We start from the raw sequence: 19030 nt of genomic DNA on the forward strand, positions 1-19030 counted from the left end.
AAGGAACACTGGCACTGGGGACGTGGTTAGCAGGAACCCAGTGCACTTCAGTTGAAGTTTCATCTAAAAACCAGGCAAAAAGATAGGGGCTACCACAACCAGAACCCAGCTCCCTGCAGTGGCAGAGATCCTCAACCTTGAACTACCCTCTGTGACAGTTAAAACTAACATCTTGATGAAATTTCTTCAGCCAGGAGCTTTCTCTTCATAGCCCCTGCTCCTTTTTAACATAGCTACTTTCAAATGCCCTGCTGGGAATCTTGTCCAAGCCCATAACGGGGTCTCCTGTGAACAGGGCAATCGCCTGCTGTCATGGCCCCGGCCCGCCCCAGGGGACCTATCTTTCCTCACCTAACACCCCAACCCTGAGAGCTTGGTTAGCTAGCCTCTATTTCCCATGACACACTCCCCCAAACAGGGAGTATAAGAGACTGGATAAATTTGGCAAGAAAATGTTTTCTTCCACCAGCCTTGCATTGTGGTCTTGCTGTCTTCAGAGGGGCTACTTTCTTTCCTTTGAATCCTCCCCTCCCCCTATACCCCAAACACAAGATTGACTGACAGAGAATAATCTAGTCTTGACCCGCAAGGAAGTTACAGCTTTCCTGGCCAATGGGAGCCATAGAGAGAGTTCCAATATCAGAAGTAGGCAGTGGTTGCTATTCCTGCTACTTTCTGATACCCAAAAAGAACAAGGGCCTTTGGCCTATCCTACACCTCCAAACACTCAATCTCTCCCTAAAAAACAAGAAATTCAGGATGCTTACTTTGGCTCAGATCTTGTCTGCCCTAGACCAAAGAGACTGGATGGTAGCGTTAGCCTTGCAGGATGCATATTTCCATATTCCCATCCTGCCTGCCCACAGAAGTTACATGCGGTTCAAGGTAGGCCACGAGCAGTTTCAGTTTGCCATGCTCCCCTTTGACATTACCAGCACCCCTTGGGTGTTAACCAACATGATGGCGGTGGTCGCAGCTCATCTGCTGAGTTTAGGGGTTTCAGTCTTCCCCTTACTCGACAACTGGCTGTTGAAGGCAGGCTTGCCCAGGATGTCATCTCCCATCTCCAGAATATGGCAGACCTCCTGCATTTGGTGAGGTTCACTATAAACGTGCCAAAGACACACCTGACTCCTACTCAGACGCTCCCTTTCATTGGAGCTGTTCTGGACACAGTGCAGTTTCTGGCTTATCGTCCCGAGCACCGAGTCCTGGATTTTCAGACTATGATACCAATGTTTCAGCCTCTTTCCTGGATTTCAGTCAGAATGACTCAAAGGCTGCTGACCCTTATGGCCTCCTGCATGTTGCTGGTGAGACATCCCAGATATGCATATGCGCGCTGTGCAGTAGGACCTGAAGTTCCAGTGGGCGCAGCATCAGGCGAATCTCTCTGACATGGTGCAGATCTCAGAGGGAACTGCAAAAGACGCGCAGTGGTGATTAACAAACCGTGATTGGGTCAGAGGCAGACTCTTCTCCCTTTACCAACCAGATTTCATAGTAGTGACAGATACATCACTCCTGGGATGCTGCATCCATCTGGGAGAGGTGAAGATCACAGAAATTTGGTGTCCAGCAGAATCTGGACTCCATATCAAATTGCAGGAGCTCTGAGTGGTCCAGCTAGCATTGAAAGCATTTCTTCCCTCTATTAACAGAAAGATAGTGCAGGTGTTCACGGACAACACCACCACCATTTGGTACTACAAGAAACAGAGGGAGGTGGGGCCTTGGACCCTTTTTCAAGATATTCTGCATCTCTGTACATCGCTGGAATAGCAGGGCATAACACTGGTGGTTCAACACATAGCAGGTTCTTTGAATGCCAGGGCAAATGCCTAGCGGATCACAAGTGGCGTCTCCACCCAGAGGTAGTGCAAGGTCTCTTTCAGCAGTGGGGAGAGCCTTGGTTAGATATTTTCTCCTCCCAAGAGAAAGCACAATGTCAGCACTTTTGTGCGTTGGGATTTCCAGGGTGGCTATCGGTGACGCTTTTTGTCTCAAGTGGAGCTTAGGCCTTCTCTACGCCTTTCTGCCCATACCACTCCTGCCTAGTGTACTCAAAAAGATTCAAGAATGACTGGGCCCAAGTCATCCTTGTGACTCCGGACTGGGTGCTGGAGAGTTTGGTATCCTGAGCTTCTGAATATCAGTCCTCCAATCAGGCTGCTAATGCTCCTGCGGTAGGATCTTCTGCCGCAGCAGCACAGGAGAGTTCTCCACCCGAACCTGTCAAATTTATGCCTTCTTACATGGAGGTTGGGCGGCGACAGTTGACCGCTTTCTACCGTCCTTCTGAAGTTGGTAATGTTATTCTGGCAGCCAGGTGTCCCTCCACCAAGATGGTGTAACAATTTTTTTTAAATTATTGTAGAGAGAAGTCTATTGTTGGAAGTGGATTACTGGTAAGGGCAGGTAAGTACCTACACTTAGCAATAGGCCGCTAACCCCCACTAGGTCCATTCAGAGCTCAATAAATTAATCCCAGTTCAACCCTTGGTAGCTTCGCAATGAGCAGCTAGGCTTAATTTAGGAGACAGTTATGTAAAGCATTTAATATCAACAAAAAAAGAAATAAGTACAACACAATAAAAATACAATGTAAGAATAGATTATATTTGTATCTTTTAAATTACACCAAAACAACAAAAATCTAATGTATGGAACCGGAGATATGAATTTGTAAAGATTAAAAGTAATTCTAGCGCTTAGAAGCAAGTAGCGCTTGAAGGGTTAAAGAAGGTCACAGTAGATTGGGAGAAAGTCCAGAGTTCGGGCCATCCACGATGTAACACTGTTAAACTTACTTTCATAAGTATTTCTTGATACCGGAATTTAGTTCACAGCACCAGCCAAGGGTTCAGAGGGTCTGGTTGGCCTCATGGGGTCTCAGCCTACAACTCCCACAATGCACCTTTTTAACTTACAGAGCTGTTTATAACAGTTTCTCTAAATGTCTCCAAACCTCTGGATCTTTTTCCAGAGGTCCTTTTTTGTGTCATTAAAGTGTCCACAACTTGATCCAAGGTTCCAAAAGCTCTGAGTTGCTTCTTGGGAGTTAGGACTGAAATTCCCAGAATGCACCTGGCCAGAATCCTCAAATGGCCACTGGACGCTGGTCAGCTGGGCTCTTCTTGCAGGACTTTCATGCAGGGACTCTGGGCAGCTCCTCTGTACCTGTAGCTTACAGGAAGTCTATTCCCGGAGTTGCAGAAACAAGGCAAAGTCCTTTCCTTGTTGAAGCCCAAAGTGTGCAGCTTGTGCAGTCCTTGTGAGCGCAGTGTCCAGGTTCAGGCCAGGAGTCCAGCATGGCTGTCCTTCTCCAGTATCGTCTTCCAGCTGGGATCTGAGGTATGGGTGCAGCTCTGCCATATTTATCCTTGCTCCTGGGGTGGAAAGCAACTATACAATCACAGGCAGGCCACCACCCTCTTGGATGGCTACTTCCTGGGAAGTGTGGCAAAAATCAATCCCAGGGAGCATCATTCCTTAAAAAATCAGGATGGCAGAATCTGAATTTTGGAGGTTAGGTCTGGCTGAGTCAACTCACTGGCATGGCTTAGTTTCCTTAACACACCCCTATCTAGCCCTCTTCTAATCTAATTAGGGGGGGCCTAGCTGTCTGGGTTTGCAGGAAATGGGGTAGGTCCTGAAATGCTCCAAATGTCCCTTCCACCTTTTAAAGACCAATTTGGCTGCTCTCCCCCAACCTGTTTCACCCTTTGCTGATGCAGATCTCCTCCCCTGGCACTTCCTTTTATCTTCATCCCAGGTCACTTCACACCTTATCAAGGCAGTCTGGCCAGACTGCCAGAGGCTGGCCAATGACAGAACAGCACTACAGAGCTGAAGTTGGCAAATTTTGGCAGAGTTCTAAAACACTTTCCACGAACTAGTTATATTACATTCAACAGTGGCAAGTTGTTGGATTCATTATAACAATAAGTTTGATACCAAACTTGGCATATCTAACTCCTTTTGAGACTTTATTCATTAAAATAAAGTCTCCCGATGTTAGCCTATTAACCCATTCACTACAATGAGGGAAACGTGAATTTGGCTATTTTTCCTCACCATGGTTTATAAAACATCTTTTTTAAGGTCCCTCTTCATAGTTACACTGCACCCAGCCCTGGGGATACCTAGGTTACAGCTTAGGGGTGACTTATATGTAACAATAACATAGTTTAAGTCTTTGGAAGAATGTTTAATTACAAAGTCAAATTTGCAGGTAACTTTAATTTAAAAACAGCCAGCAAGGCAGGCCTGCCTCAAAGATGACACTAGGTACCTCAGCGGGTGCACTATCTATGCTGGGGTCCCTAAACCTATATGCCCTACCATATACTAGGGACTTATAGGTAAGTTTATACTGTCAATTATAATTAGCCTAATTTGCATAGTCATTTTAATTAGAGCACAGGCCCTGTGACTGTTTTGCAGTGCCCAGGGTACGATCAGAGTCAGGAAAGCACCAGCAAAAAGTGAAAAATAAGGGGGGCTTTTGCAGTCAGCCCAGTTTTCTCACATCTATCGACCCTCTTTTGGCCTCTCTCTCTCTGATACTCTTGTCTTCATTCTTATCCTTTTCCAGCAGGGCTCTGCTCTGTGTACCCATAAGGGTTAGCTTTCTGCCTTCTTTTGGTTGCCTGACCAACCCCCTCTGTTTAAGTCTGCTATTTTACATAGATTCCTTAAGGGACTTGCACATGTTTTCCCCTTCACCATGTGTCAGTGGGACCTCAATTAGGTTCCGATCTACGTAATGTGTTGTACTTTCGAGCCTCTGCACCATTGTCCCCTCAAGCTGCCTACCATCAAGACAGCCTTTCTAGTGTCAATAACATCTGCCCGAAGGGTGAGTGAGCTGCAGGCTTTATCATCCAAGCCTCCATTTCTGTCTGTTTTCCCAGACAAACTAAGCACTAGGGCCTCTTTCCTCCCGAAAGTGGTGACTCCATTCCATGTGGGCCAGTCAGTCACCCTGCCAACCTTTTATGTGCCTCCACATCCCTCTAAAGAAGAGGAGCAACTCCACCCTCTGGACCTAAAAAGAGCATTGCCGTTCTACCTTGACCGTACAAAAGCGTTCCTGGTGGACAACCAATTTCTTGTGGGATATGTTGGAGCAGAGAAAGCTCGGCAGTACAAAAGCTAACCAGTTCGTGCTGGTTCATTCTTTGTATAAAGATCTGGTAACCCTTGGCTAAAAAGCAGCCATCTAAGGGCTTGAGGGCCCATTCCACTAGATAAAATGCTGCCACCACAGTATTAGCTCATGGAGTCCCAGCCTGCGACATCTGCCAGGCGGCAACATGGGCATTCCTGCACATGTTCATCAAGCACTACTGCCTGGACAGTCAGATCTGCAGGGCTGGGATTTTTACCTGTTCAGTCCTCCAGATCTTTTTTATTTAGACAGTGTGTCCCTAGCCTGCCCCCAGGGATGGTATTTCTCGAGTATCTATTCACGGGTAAGGAATCTGCAGCTAGATGTCTCCATCAGATGAATAAGTTACTTACCTTCAGTATCAAATTATCTGATAGAGACAATATCTAGCAGCAGATTCCTCACCGACTCACTTATTCCTCCTAGCTCTGCGGACAGATTTCTAGGGTTAAGAATGATCCCTTTCAGGGCCCTAGTTTGGACATATCCAGTGTCAGTCCACTTCATGGCTCCACGCTCCTGGTGTGGAAAGTCGTAAAAAATAACCGACTTCCACGCGCCGAAGAGACGCCTATATAGGTGACCACAACATCACTTTCGCCGCATACCACACTGTGCAGAACCAAACTAAATCACCTATTGGTGGGCAAGGGTGATGTTCATAAAATTCTTCTGGATCCAGCCTGTTGCCTGTGAAATTCAAAGGTTAGGAATCTATGGCTAGATATTGTCTCTTCCACATAATTTGCTACTGAAATTACGTAACATGTTCTTCAGAAATTCAGATACTCCGAGGACGCCACATTAGGCACCATTTAAGATGATCTTGAGGCACAGAGGTGAATAGAGAAAGCCAGTCATCCTTTCAACATGCTCCTTTCTCACATCTCCCCTACTGGCAGATTATGCAAGAAATATTTGGGTCTGACGTAAATCCTATTTGTAGGGAAGTGCCCCTTTTTGGCATGGTCACCTTTCCCCCTCCAAACACATGTTTTGCCTGATATGTGATGTTAACTTGAGTGATTGTGTGCTGGGATCCTGATGACCAGGCCCAAGCACCTGTGTTCTTTCCCTAAACTGTACCATTGCTTCCACAATTGGACCCCTTTGGCCCACATCTGTGTCTCTTGTTAAAGGTACCAGTGGTACCAAGGGCCCTGTGACCAGGGAGGGTCCCTAAGGGCTACAGCATGTATTATGCCACCCTTAGGGACCCCTCACCAAACACATGCACATTGCTATTGCAGATTATGTGTTAGCAAAGAAAAAAAGGTAAAGCCAACATGGCACCCCTCCCTGGGTGCCACGCCTACAGAACACTGCCTGTGGCATAGGTAAGTCACCCTTCTAGCAGGCCTTTCAACCCTTAGGCAGGGTGCACTATACCACAGGTGAGGGCAGAGTTGTTTGAGCAATATGCCCCTATAGTGTCTAAGTCCATTCTTAGACATTGTAAGTGCTGAGTAGCCATACTGAGTACATGGGCTGGGAGGTTGTCACTACGAACTCCACAGCTCCATGATGGCTTCACTAAATGCTGGAAAGTTTGGTATCAAACTTCTCAGCTCAATAAACCCACACTGATGCCAGTGCTGAATGTATTTAAAAATGTATGCAGAGGGCTTCTTAGAGATGCCTCCTGAAATTCACCAAACACTCTAGGGTGTGGCTGACTGGTTCATGCCAGCCTGCCACCGCCAGACAAGTTTCTGACCCCATGGGATGAGAACTTTGTCCTCTCAAGAATCAGGGACAAAGCCTGCTCTGGGAGGAGGTGCTCACACCTCCCCCTTGCAGGCACAGCAACACTTGTCGGAAGAGCCTCAAAAGCTACTGCCTTTTGTTGTGTTGACACAGGGCACTCCAGCCAGTGGAGATGCCCGCCCCTTGTACCAGACCCCACTTTTTGGTGGCAGGTCCAGCGGAAAAATTAGTAAGCAAGAGAAGGAGTGTCTACTCCAGCTGGGACCACCCCTAAGGTGCCCAGAGCTCAGGTGAACCCCTCTCTACAGAATCCTCCATCTTGTTTTGGAGGATGATAGCCAATAGGGTTAGGAATGTGACCCCCTTCCCAGGGAGGGTGTAGTTACCCTCAGGGTCAGTAGCCATTGGCTACTGCCCTCTGACCCATGTAATGTCCCTAAATCTAGTATTTAGGGGCATCCCTGAACCTTGCTCTTCAGATTCCTGGTGACCTCAAGAAGAAGAACGAGAAGGAGGACTGAAGAGCCAACCCCAGCATTGAAGACTCCAGCTGACTTGGCCCCAGCTCTACTGGCCTGTTTGCATTTTCAAGACTCCTGCTACAAAAAGACAACTACTCCTGCAGTACCAGCGACCTCTACAAGCCACCAGAGGACTGCCTGCTTTCCCTAATAACCAAGAACTCTCGAGGACAGCAACTCTATTCACAAAGAAACCTCCAACAAGGACTCTGAAGCCCTATGGATCCACTAGTCCTGCCCACTCTGCACACGACACCCACTGCTTGGATCCAGGGTCCCACTTGTCCAGAGACGATCCCCAGGCAATTCTGACCACGAGTCCACTTTGGGTTGATGTCTCCGGACCAACACGATGACGCCTGTATCCTAAATCCAGAGGACCCCCAGACCGCGACTGGATCTGGTGAAGATTCCCAAAAGTACACCAGAACAGCAGTCCCCTAGCCTTGGGGAACCCCACCAATGGTCCACCAACGTCCAGTGGAATCTCTGCTTACCTGTCCAGCCATTGGTCTTCTTCATCTGACTCCCTGAATCAAGCCTGCAGCCCCTTTGTGAACCTGGAGTTCCTAATTGAATTGCATTGGGACCCTTACGCTGTGTTTGCAGCCTCCACCGAGCCACCGCTGAGGGTGTATGTTTGATGCTAACCTGTGGCCCCCTGGTGCTGATCAAAACCCCCGGGCCTGTCCTGTTGCACCGAGTATTTACCTGCAATCTGTTTTCTTCTAAGCGCCCCCAGTCTCCATCGGTTTCAATTCAGCGCCTGACACCATCTTTGACCTCTGCACCTGGCCAGCCCTGTGTTGCTGGTGGTGCACCATTGGTGTCTTCTTGAACCTTGTCCTGTGGACATCTTAATCCCCGAAGACTGGGACCATAAGACAAATACGTATCTGTGAACTGTACTTGTACTTTTCCTCGCCTAGGTCTGCATTGCCTTCAATGATTGATTTTTGCACTGTCTACTTTTGCTGTTGAAAAGTATTGCTTACCTGAAACCTATATTAACTGTGATTTACAAACAAAATGCAATTGATACATGAAAGTGATACATTCTCAAAACTCTACTAATCCTTTTGGTTCTAGATACAAAGTAACAAATTTTATTTCTGATCCATAAACATTGTACTGGAGTTAGTCATTGAGTGTGTGCCTCATTTCTTGACTGTGTGTACAACAAATGCTTAGCACTATCCTCTGATAAGCCTAACTGCTCACCCACACTAACACAAAAGAGAAGTATCTACTTTGGCCTCTGTAAAGCCTCTAGGGATCCACTGGACTCCACACACAATACATTACTTTGGTATAGTATATACAGCGCCAGCTTCCTACACTATTCAGATGCAAACCACAATTAACCATCACAAGAATGATAGCAGCAAGGCTGCAAAGTTTGGCTCTCTCCTGCTTCAGACACTGCTGATTATTTGGTGTTACAGACTGCTAGTGGTCTGGATTCATCAACAGAAAAAGGAATGAAGTGCATCAGATGACCAGCCCCAACTGTAAAAAAAAGAGAGGGGCTCCTTTCAGGCAGGAATTAGGAAGGCAGAGGAAGTCTTGGGGCTTCTGCTACCAAGTATTAAGACCAAGGCCAACATCTTGACTTAGGTGTTTCAACATGCGTTTATCTACTGTCTGACGTGTATCACTTTCCCCTAGACTTGAAGAAAACCATGCTATGGAAGTGAAAAGAATGAAAAATGAAGCAGATGAGTTGAGGTCCCTGCTTTCCCAAATGGAAAAAGAAGTGCAATATCTCAGTGCTGAACTGGAATCTCAAAAAGAAGCAAACACTAGAGCTCCAACAGCAACAATGAAAAATCTGGTGGATCGACTCAAGAACCAATTGGCACTGAAAGAGAAACAGCAAAAAGTAAGCTTTGTAAAAATGTCCATACCAACAAAGAGAACGATAAAAGGTTATTAGAGATGTTCCTGCATGTATGTCTTCCTCTGGGTCACAAGCTGTTTGAGCATAGCCACATATCAAGCAGACAATCTCATAACATTGTTGTAAATGTGTTTGTAGCTTCTTGATGTCACTAGATTCAGCATTGTTTAAACCTGGATTATTGTGACATAAATAATTGTATACTCCCAAACCTCCTGTAGATCTCTTTCAGTAGTCAGAACTGCTTGATTTCTGTCAGCAAATGTATAGATTTCAAATGGATTGAGATGCCAGCACACTTACTAGCTCAAAGATGAGGCAGGAAACATAGTTCTGGATCAGCTGAAGACAATGAATCGGATACCATGGAAGACCCAAACATAGAAAGCTGCAGTAGTACAAGAGGGAAAGAATCATTAATTGAGCTACTTTCCTTAGGGAGGAAGCAAACTAATGATTTTTATGAAGATGTTTAAGCAAGTTGAAGTGAGTTTCATAATGAGCTCTTTAAAGGAGAGCTAGTAGTCAAAAATAACCTCTAGACTGTGGGATGAGTCCACCTTATAAGGTCACTAAGTGCTTCTACTAAGAGGAGAGGACCAGCAAAAAAACAATGATTTTTTGAGCTATTGAAGTTTAGACATAAGGAGATTGCATCCATTCAAGAAGCAATAAAACACCATCTTTCCTATAATTGTCATTTAGCCAGATAATCAATTTTGTATTATTGGCGTAGGCTTTAACCCTAATGCCACAGGAGTTGATTGAAGTAGCCAGAGTAGTCACATAGATAATGACCAGAGTAGGGCTTCTATACAACCACTTGGCACTCTACACAAAACCATTGTAACTTCAGTCAAAACAGGTGGGAGGGAGAGTGTTCGTAGCGTTTGTTATGAAGAGACACTCATCAATCCTAAACCCATTCTCTCACTGCAGCTTTGTACGAGCCTTCCAGGAGAATGGGATGGGAGTCAGTCATACTCCTTACAGAGATTCTGTGTAGTTGTGGTGGTCTCATAATTATGCTTTATTCTTTGCAGATGTGGGCAATACTATTTGGTATTTACCTTCTTCAATGTTTATGAGCCTTAGCTGTACGCAAAGGCCCATAAACAACCATTTTTACCCCACAGCTTATCACCTTACTGGACACCTTTGACAGAATAGAGATTCTGGCCGTGATTCAGTGGTTCCAGTTTTTAGCAGACGCTTTCATTATTAGAGACATTAATGGAATCACAGAGGATCCTACCAGTCAGTCCGATTCACATTTTTCTCACAGAGGAACAGTAGGTTTGGGGAAAAATAAAGGAAGAAAGAAGAGAAATGTGTGTTCATCACTTTCTGTGCAGCTTCACTGTGCAATAAACCCAGTCACTAGCATGCACCACTAGGTACTGCCCAGCCATGAGGAAACAAAAAATCAATGCCACCACGATTCCAGGTGCATCCATCTGATGGAGATTATCTCTCTCAAAACCCAAAATAACTCAACTATCACAACCAGTGTAACAGGCATTGCCAAAGCCAGTAAGTAGGTTGGCTGGTCGGCATCCTTAAAATTAATTTATTTTCATGCATCACGATGCATGTGCATGTAAACATCATGACACATCGGTGGGTTGTGACTCTTATACAAGCATGCTTTGTGGCACATGTATATCCATGCAACAGGGCACGAGTATGTGTATGTCATAGCGTGTGTCCATGTGTCGTGATTGTAGGAGGCTGGCCTGGTTTTTAGTGGGTACCTTGGATACTTAAACCTTAAACTAGGTCCAGGTATCTCTTATTAGTGAAATGTAGTAGTGTTCTAGCAGTTTAGGCTGATCGAGGTAGCTATAGAAGAGCAACATGCAAAGCTCCAGCAATACCACTTATAGTCACACAGTACTTATACACAAGTAAAGACAATACTCCGTGTTACCAAAAATAAAGGTAGTTTATTTGGGTGACACAGTACCAAAAATATCTTAGAGGCTACACTCCTTTAGGAGGTAAGTAAAACACATAATATACCCCGAACCCACCCTAAACCCTAAAAAAAAAAAAAAACACCCCTACACTGCCCCCAAAAAGTAAACTACCCTGAAGCACTAAGTCCAACCCCACTTATCTCACTTCGTCCTCTCCCGATCATTCCTCCTCTCCTCCCGCCCTTCCATAAACCTTCCCCGCCCCTAAAAAATGTATTGCCACCCACCCTAAGCCATTAAAAAAACAAGCCCTCACCTCAGCCCCTAAAAAATAAACTACTCAGTCCCCCTACACCCACCCTAAGCCCTGAAAACTAATCGGCCCCAAATCCCACCACCCCACCACTTAAAAAAGAAATAGTCTGACCCACCTTAAGCCCTTAATCCACCTCCCACCCCTAAAAACTACCACCCTGCCCCATCTCTAATTACCTCACCACGTCCTCTCCCGATCCACTAGACTTCTTTCTCCCTTTTTCTCTTCCTTAAACTGGCACATTCGTGGTTAAGGCAGAGAAAAAGGCACACGTTGTTCTGGCAAGTGTTGTTCCGCCTGCGTAGGAAAAGTCTGCGTTGTTTAGGAAGTTTCCCCCTGGCAGCACTTGGCAGCTGCCGGGTTCTAATAATAATAAAACAAACCACAAACATTGGTTTGAGGAGTAGGACAGGAAGCATTGGGAAGTGGGTGACATGATATAAAGAAGAAACATGGAACGAGCAAGGAAACACATACTCTAGGAAAGTGCCCCTTTTGGCATGGTTACCCCCTCACTTTTTGCTTGATATTGATGCTGGCTTGATTGAGAGTGTGCTGGGATCCTGCTAACCAGGCCCCAGCACCATTGTTCTTTCCCAAAACTGTACCATTGTTATCACAATAGGCACACCCCTGGCACACAGTTAAGTCCCTCCTAAAAAGGTACCCATGGTACCAAGAGCACTGTGGCCAAGGAAGGTCCCCAAGGGCTGCAGCTTGTATTATACCACCCTGGGGGACCCCCCTCACTTAGCCCATGCACATTGCCATTGCAGCTTGTGTGTACTGGTGGGGAGAAAAAGACAAAGTCGACTTGGCACCCCTCTCAAGGTGCCATGCCCAGAAACCACAGCCTGTGGCATAGGTAAGTCACCCCTCTGGCAGGCCTTACAGCCCTAAGGCTGGATGCACGATACCACAGGTGAGGTTATAGTTGCATGAGCAATATGCTCCTACAGTGTCTAAGTCCATCCTTGGACATTGTAAGTGCAGTGCGGCCATACTCAATATATGGGCTGGGAGTTTGTCATTATGAACTCCACAGCTCCATAATGGCTTCACTGAAGTCTGGGAAGTTTGGTATCAAACTTCTCAGCACAATAAGCCCACACTGAGGCCAGTTTTGGACCCATTGAAAAATCCACCCAGGGGGCATCTTAGAAATGCCCCCTGTATTTTAGCCAGACTTTTAATGCAGGACTGAACAGTCTGTGCCAGCCTGCCACTACCAGAGAAGTTTCTGACCACATGGGGTGAGAGCCTTTGTGCTCTCTGTGGCCAGAAACAAAGCCTGGACTGGGTGGAAATGCTTCACATCTCCCCCTGCAGGAACTTTAACACCTGGTGGTGAGCCTCAAACGCCCAAGCCTCTTGTTACAGTCCTGCAGGGCACTCCAGCTAGTGAAGATGCCCACCCTCCCGGACAAAGCCCCACTTTTGGCGGCAAGTCTGGGGGGAAAGTTTGGAAAAACAAGGAGTGACCACTTCAGGTGTCCAGAGCTGAAGTGACCCTCCTCCCCCCTTTGCAGAATCTCTGATCTTGGTTTGGAGGACTGGGACCAATAGGGTTACGTCTCTGTCCCCCTCCCCAAAGGGATGTGGACACTGGAAGGATGTAGTCACCCTCACGGACAGTAGCCATTGGCTAATGCCCCATGTAATGCCCCAATACCAGGATTTAAGGGCTGCCCTGAACCCAGCTCATCAGATTCCTGGCGCCCTCAAGAAGACGACGACAAGAAGAAAGACGGACGACTGTTAAGCTGACCCCCAACAGAGAAAACTGAAGACACCAACTGATTTGGTCCCAGCCCCACAGGCCTGTTTCCAGTTTCTGAATCCCTGCTACAAAAAGGCGACGCATCCTGCAGGACGAGCAACCTCTTAAAAGCCTCAAGAAGCCTGCCTGCACACCAGAGGACCAAATTCCTCTGTGGGCAGCGGCCCTGTCTAGAAAGAAACTCTGACAAAGGGCTCTAGAACTGCCCTGGATCTGCGAGTCCTACCCACTGTGCACCCGACTCCCACGGCCCGTGTCCAGGTAGTCCACCGTTCCAGAGCAGATCCCCAGGCGATTCTGACCAAGTGTCCTTTCTAGGTTGACCCCTCCTGGCCAACACAACGATGCCTACAACCTAAATCCAGACCCCGATCCCCCTGCCCCCCCCCCCAAGACCACAAGAGAACCAGACGAAAATTCCAGAAGCCTAAAGGTACCTCTGCATCTGCAACCCCCTGGCCTTGGGGAATCCGACCACCGGTCCACCAAAGTTCAGCAGGCGGTCCTCCTCCTTGTACAGCCTGTGGTTTTCCAGAAGCTACCCCATGGATCTAGCCTGCAGCAGCTTTGTGACCCCTGGGGGTTCCCTTATTGAAAAGTATTGGGAGCCCGATGTTGTGTTTGAACCCTGCACCCGGCCACTCAGTGCCGCTGAGAGTGTGTGTTTGGTGCTGACCTGCGGCCCGCTAGGTGCTCACCTAAACCTCCCCAAGTGTGCCTTCTGACGACGCAGGGAATTTACCTGCAAGCAGGCATGATTCCGAGTGCCCCAAGTCTCTATAGGAGCCCATTTTAAATCTTGCATCATCTTTGACCTCTGCACCCGGCCGGCCCGTGTTGCTTGTGGTGGGTGTTTGGGGTTAGCTTGAACCCCAACCTGTGGACATCCTAACCCCCGGAGTCTGAACTGTAAGTCTGGTGCTTACCTCAAAAACTGTACTAACTTTCTTCCCCCCAGAACTGTCTTTGAAAATTGCACTTTTATAACAGATATTTGCTTTTCTCTTGAAAACCATTTGACTTGCCTAATTGAAACAAAGTGGTGCTGATACATATGTTTGATACTTACTTGCAAATGTACTTACCTGCAAACTGAATTTTGTGGTTCTAGAAATAAAGTAACACAATATGGGCCTGATTCTAACTTTGGAGGACGGTGTTAAACCGTCCCAAAAGTGGCGGATATACCACCTACCGTATTACGAGTTCCATAGGATATAATGGACTCGTAATACGGTCGGTGGTATATCCGCCACTTTTGGGACGGTTTAACACCGTCCTCCAAAGTTAGAATCAGGCCCTATATTTTTGCTATATATAAACCATTGGCCTGCAGTTTGTCATCGAGTTTGTGCTTCCTTTATTGTCTGTGTAATGCTTTGCACTACCTGCTGATCAGCCTAACTGCTCGACCACACTACCACAAAAGAGAACATTCGTATTATCTACTTTAGCCTTTGGGGAACCTCTGGACTCTGTGCACACTATATCTCATTTTGATGTAGTATATACAGAGCTATTAGTGGCAGTGGTGGGATCTATGACTTGCATTTGCTGGACTACTCAGCCAATACCTGATTACACAACTAAATTCCAAAATTGCCTTTAGTAACTGATTTCTGAATTGCACAGCTTGTGTGTGCTGGTGGGGAGAAAAAGACAAAGTCAACATGGCACTCTTCACAGGGTGCAATTCCCACAAACCACTGTCTGTGGCATAGGTAAGTCACCCCTCTAGAGGCCTTACAGCCATAAGGCAGGGTGTACTATACCACTGGTCAGGGCATAGTTGCATGGACTATATGTTTCTACTGTGTCTAAGTCCATCCTTAGAGACTGTAAATGCAGTGTGGCCATACTGAGAATATTGGCCTCTAACAACTTCATATCCTTGGGTGGGGCACTTCACGTAACATTCCACTTTCTTAGTATATGTTTTGGCCCTCCCCTGGCGCCCTCACTATTTTCTACAATTCTTAAGTACCTTTATCTTTGTAACATTGTGTGGTTCTTTCATGTGTGATAAGTTGCTGTGTGACTAGTGTGGTATTGCATAAGCTTTGCATGTCTCCTAGATAAGTCTTGGCTGCTCATCCAGCTACCTCTAGAGAGCCCAGGCTTCCTAGACATTGCCTATGTACACTTATTGGGGTCACATGGACATGAAATAAGGTGCCAACACCCTAGGTGTCCACCAACATCAGTCCAGCTTCCTACACACTTCACCTATGCTTCTGTCAAATGAATGGCATATGGAGGATCACTTAGTTTTGCTCTGCAAGGAAGTTACGGCTCTCTTGGCCAAGGGAGCCATAGAAAAAGTTCTGATATTAGAAGTAGGCAGTGGTTGTTATTCCCACTACTGCCTGATACTCTAAAATGAACAAGGGTCTGCACCCTATTCCGGATTTGCGGGGCGTCAATCTCTTTCTCAAAAAGAATACATTCAAAATGGTCACTCTGGCTCAGGTCTTGTCTGCCCTAAATCAAGGAGACTGGATGGTAGCATTGGACTTGCAGGATGCGTATTTTCACATGCCCATCCTGCCTGCACAGAGGCATTACCTGCGGCTCAAGGTGGGCCACTAGCACTTTCAGTTTAGCGTGCTCCCCTTCAGTCTCACCAGTGCCAGTGTACACCAAAGTGATGGCGGTGGTAGCAGTTCATCTGCGCAGGTTAGGGGTTTCAGACTACCACTACCTCGACAACTTGTTGTGGAAGGTTCCTTCAGCCCAGGCTGTCATCACTCACTTTCAGACCACAGCGAACCTCCTGCATTTACTGGGGTTCACTATAAATCTGCCAAAGTCACACCTGAATCCCTCTCAGACCCTCCCTTTCATCAGAGCTGTTCTGGACACAGAGGAGTTTTGGGCTTATCCTCCCAAGCAGCGACTCTAGGATATTCAGGTTATGATTCTGCTTTTTTGGCCTCTATCGTGGATTTTGGTGAAAGAGACTCTGAGGCTGTTAGGCCTCCTGGCCTCCTGCATCCTTTTGGTCAGATATGCCAGAAGGCATGTGAGGACCCTGCAGTCGGACCTGAAGTTCCAGTGGGCAAAGCATCAGGGGAATCTCACTGACACAGTTCAGATCACAGAGGGAACTGCAAGAGATCTGCAGTGGTGGTAAATGAACTGCGATTGGGTCAGAGGCAAACTCCTCTACTCCTTACTCAACCTGAGTTTACAGCAGTGACAGATGCGTCACTTCTGAGATGGGGAGGCCATCTGGGAGATGTGGAGATCTGGGACCTCTGGGCTCCGGCAGAGTCCTGACTCCATATCAACTTACTGGGTCTCTGGGTGACTGGCATTGAAAGCATTTCTTCCTGTTCTAAAAGGGAAGATGATGCAGATGTTCACGGACAACACCACTGCAATGTGGTACTGCAACGAGCAGGACGGTGTGGAGTTGTGGACTCGTTGTCAAGAGACCCTGCGTCTCTGGACATGGCTGGAACAGCAGGGCATAACCCTGGTGGTTCAACACCTAGCAGGTTCTCTGAATGCCAGGGCACATTAACTCAGCCCTCTTTGCCTAGCAGATCACTAGTGGTGTTTACATATAGAGGTGGCCAAGGACTCTCAGCAGTGGGGACATCCTTGGTTAGAGCTGTTCACCTCCGCAGAGATGCGCAATGTCAGCAGTATTGCGCATTGGAATTTCCAAGGCGGCACTCGCATGGCAACGCTTTCCATCATGAGCAGAGTTCAGGCATCCTGTATGCCTTTCCACAAATAACACTTCTGCCAGGAGTTCTCAAGAAAATCAAGAACAAACAAGCTCAAGTAATCCTGGTGGCTCCGGACTGGGCACAAGGAGTCTGGTATCCTGAGCTTCTGAAAATGAGCATTGATCCTCTGATCAGGGGCACCTTCGGGAAGATTTCCTGTTGCAGTAGTAGAGGAAGGTTCTCCACCCAAACCTGTCAACTCCACACCTTCATGCATGGAGATTGAGCAGTGACAGTTGAAAGCCTTAGACCTTCTTCCCAAAGTAAAGTTATTATAGCAGTCAGGTGTCCCTCCACTAAGACGGTATCCGCCTGCAGTTGGAATCGTTTTGTAAATTATTGTAGAGAAAGATCTATTGATCCTCTTTCTTCTTCTCTCTCTGATATTCTTCTCTTTATCTTATCCCTTGCCCAGCGGGGCTCTGCCTTGGGCACTCTCAAAGGTTATCATTTCACCTTATCAGCATTCCTTCCGCTGCCTGATCAGCCCTCACTATTCAAATCACTTATTGTACATGAATTTCTCAAAGGGCTTGTATATGTGTTTCCCCCTGCGCCCTTAGTTATACCTCAGAGGGACTTAAATTTAGTTCTCACATTTTTCATGTGTGCCCCCTTTGAGCCACTGCACAACTGTCCCCTCCGGCTGCTCACAAACAAGACAGCCTTATAAGTGGCAATAACATCTGCCAGGAGGGTGAGTAAGATGCAGGCTCTCACATCAAAGCCGCAATATTTCACCATGTTCCCAGACAAGTCGGTACTTCAAACTCATGCCTCTTTCCGCCCCAAGGTGGTGACCCCATTTCACCTGGGTCAGAACATCACCCTGCCCACCTTCTTTGCTCCACCACATCCCTTTAATGAAGAGGAGGGACTCCACCGGCTGGCCCCAAAAAGAGCGTTGTTGTTATACCTTGATCACACAAAAGAGTTCTGGATGGATGACCAACTCTTTGTGGGGTATGTGGGAGCAAAGAAAGGTTGGGCAGTGCAGAAACAAACCATTTCGTGCTGGGTCATTCTCTGCATTGAGATCAGCCACTCACTAGCCAAGAAGCATCCTCCTGAGGGCTTGAGAGCTCATTCTACCAGGGGCAAGGATGCTACCACTGACTAGCATGCAGTTTTCCAGTCCTGGATATGTCAGGCAGAGATGTGGGCATCCTTGCACACGTTCGCGAGACATTTTTGCCTGGACAATCAGGTTTGCTTAGCATTTTGCCAGTTCGGGCCTGCCGGACTTTTAATGTAAAGGAGATCTGTCCACAGCCCACCGCCAGGAGATTATGGCTTGGGTATCTGTTCTATGGTAGGGAATCTGCAACTTTCAGTCTCTATCAAATGAATAAGTTACTTACCTTTGGCAGCGCATGATCTGGTAGAGACTCTAGCTGAAGATTCCTTACACCCACCCATGCCTCCCCTCTCTGTGTACACGTCTAATAGAGTCAGGCATTGTCCCTTTCAGTGCTCTAGTTTTTTGCACAGACTAGCTGTTAGTCTTTCCATGGCTCTGCGCTTCTGGCATGGAAGTTAGTGGAAAACGAACTGACGTACATTCACCTGCGTGGTGCCTTTATGGGCAACCGTGACATCACTGACAGCTCGAACGATCCGACTACTCTACCCGGATCCGAACAAAGCCACCTGACAGCGTGCACAAGGGTATTGCTCAGCAAAAGTTCCAGATTCCAAACTGACCCCAGCAAATTCTAAGGCTAGATAGAGTCTCTACCAGATTTCGTGTTACTGAAGGTAAGTAATTTGTTCTTGGCTGATGCTGAACAACATCAACAAAATTAAAGAATACATGGTAACATATACATCATGATGCTACAGCATTCTACCATGATGACATTTACATGTGCAGACGGGTACCATTTTTAGAGTCGAGCAAACAAGCGCTCCGTCCATGTTGTAATCTCTCTTTGGGCTTTTAACCACGCACATGTCACGCCTGTCACTTTCATTTGT

General features: G+C 46.9%; 1 protein-coding gene across 2 annotated transcripts in view; it reads left to right on the forward strand.

Annotated features, from left to right (window-relative positions):
- Positions 1-19030, forward strand: part of CEP290 (centrosomal protein 290) — a 1276764-nt gene that overhangs the window by 711928 nt on the left and 545806 nt on the right. For both annotated transcript variants that reach the window (XM_069229617.1, XM_069229618.1), the window contains one exon: positions 9070-9283. In XM_069229617.1, the coding sequence (XP_069085718.1) occupies positions 9070-9283 (214 nt within the window). The remainder of the gene's footprint in view (positions 1-9069; positions 9284-19030) is intronic.

This window comes from Pleurodeles waltl, chromosome 4_1 (genome assembly GCF_031143425.1).
Source record: "Pleurodeles waltl isolate 20211129_DDA chromosome 4_1, aPleWal1.hap1.20221129, whole genome shotgun sequence".
NCBI lineage: Eukaryota > Metazoa > Chordata > Amphibia > Caudata > Salamandridae > Pleurodeles > Pleurodeles waltl.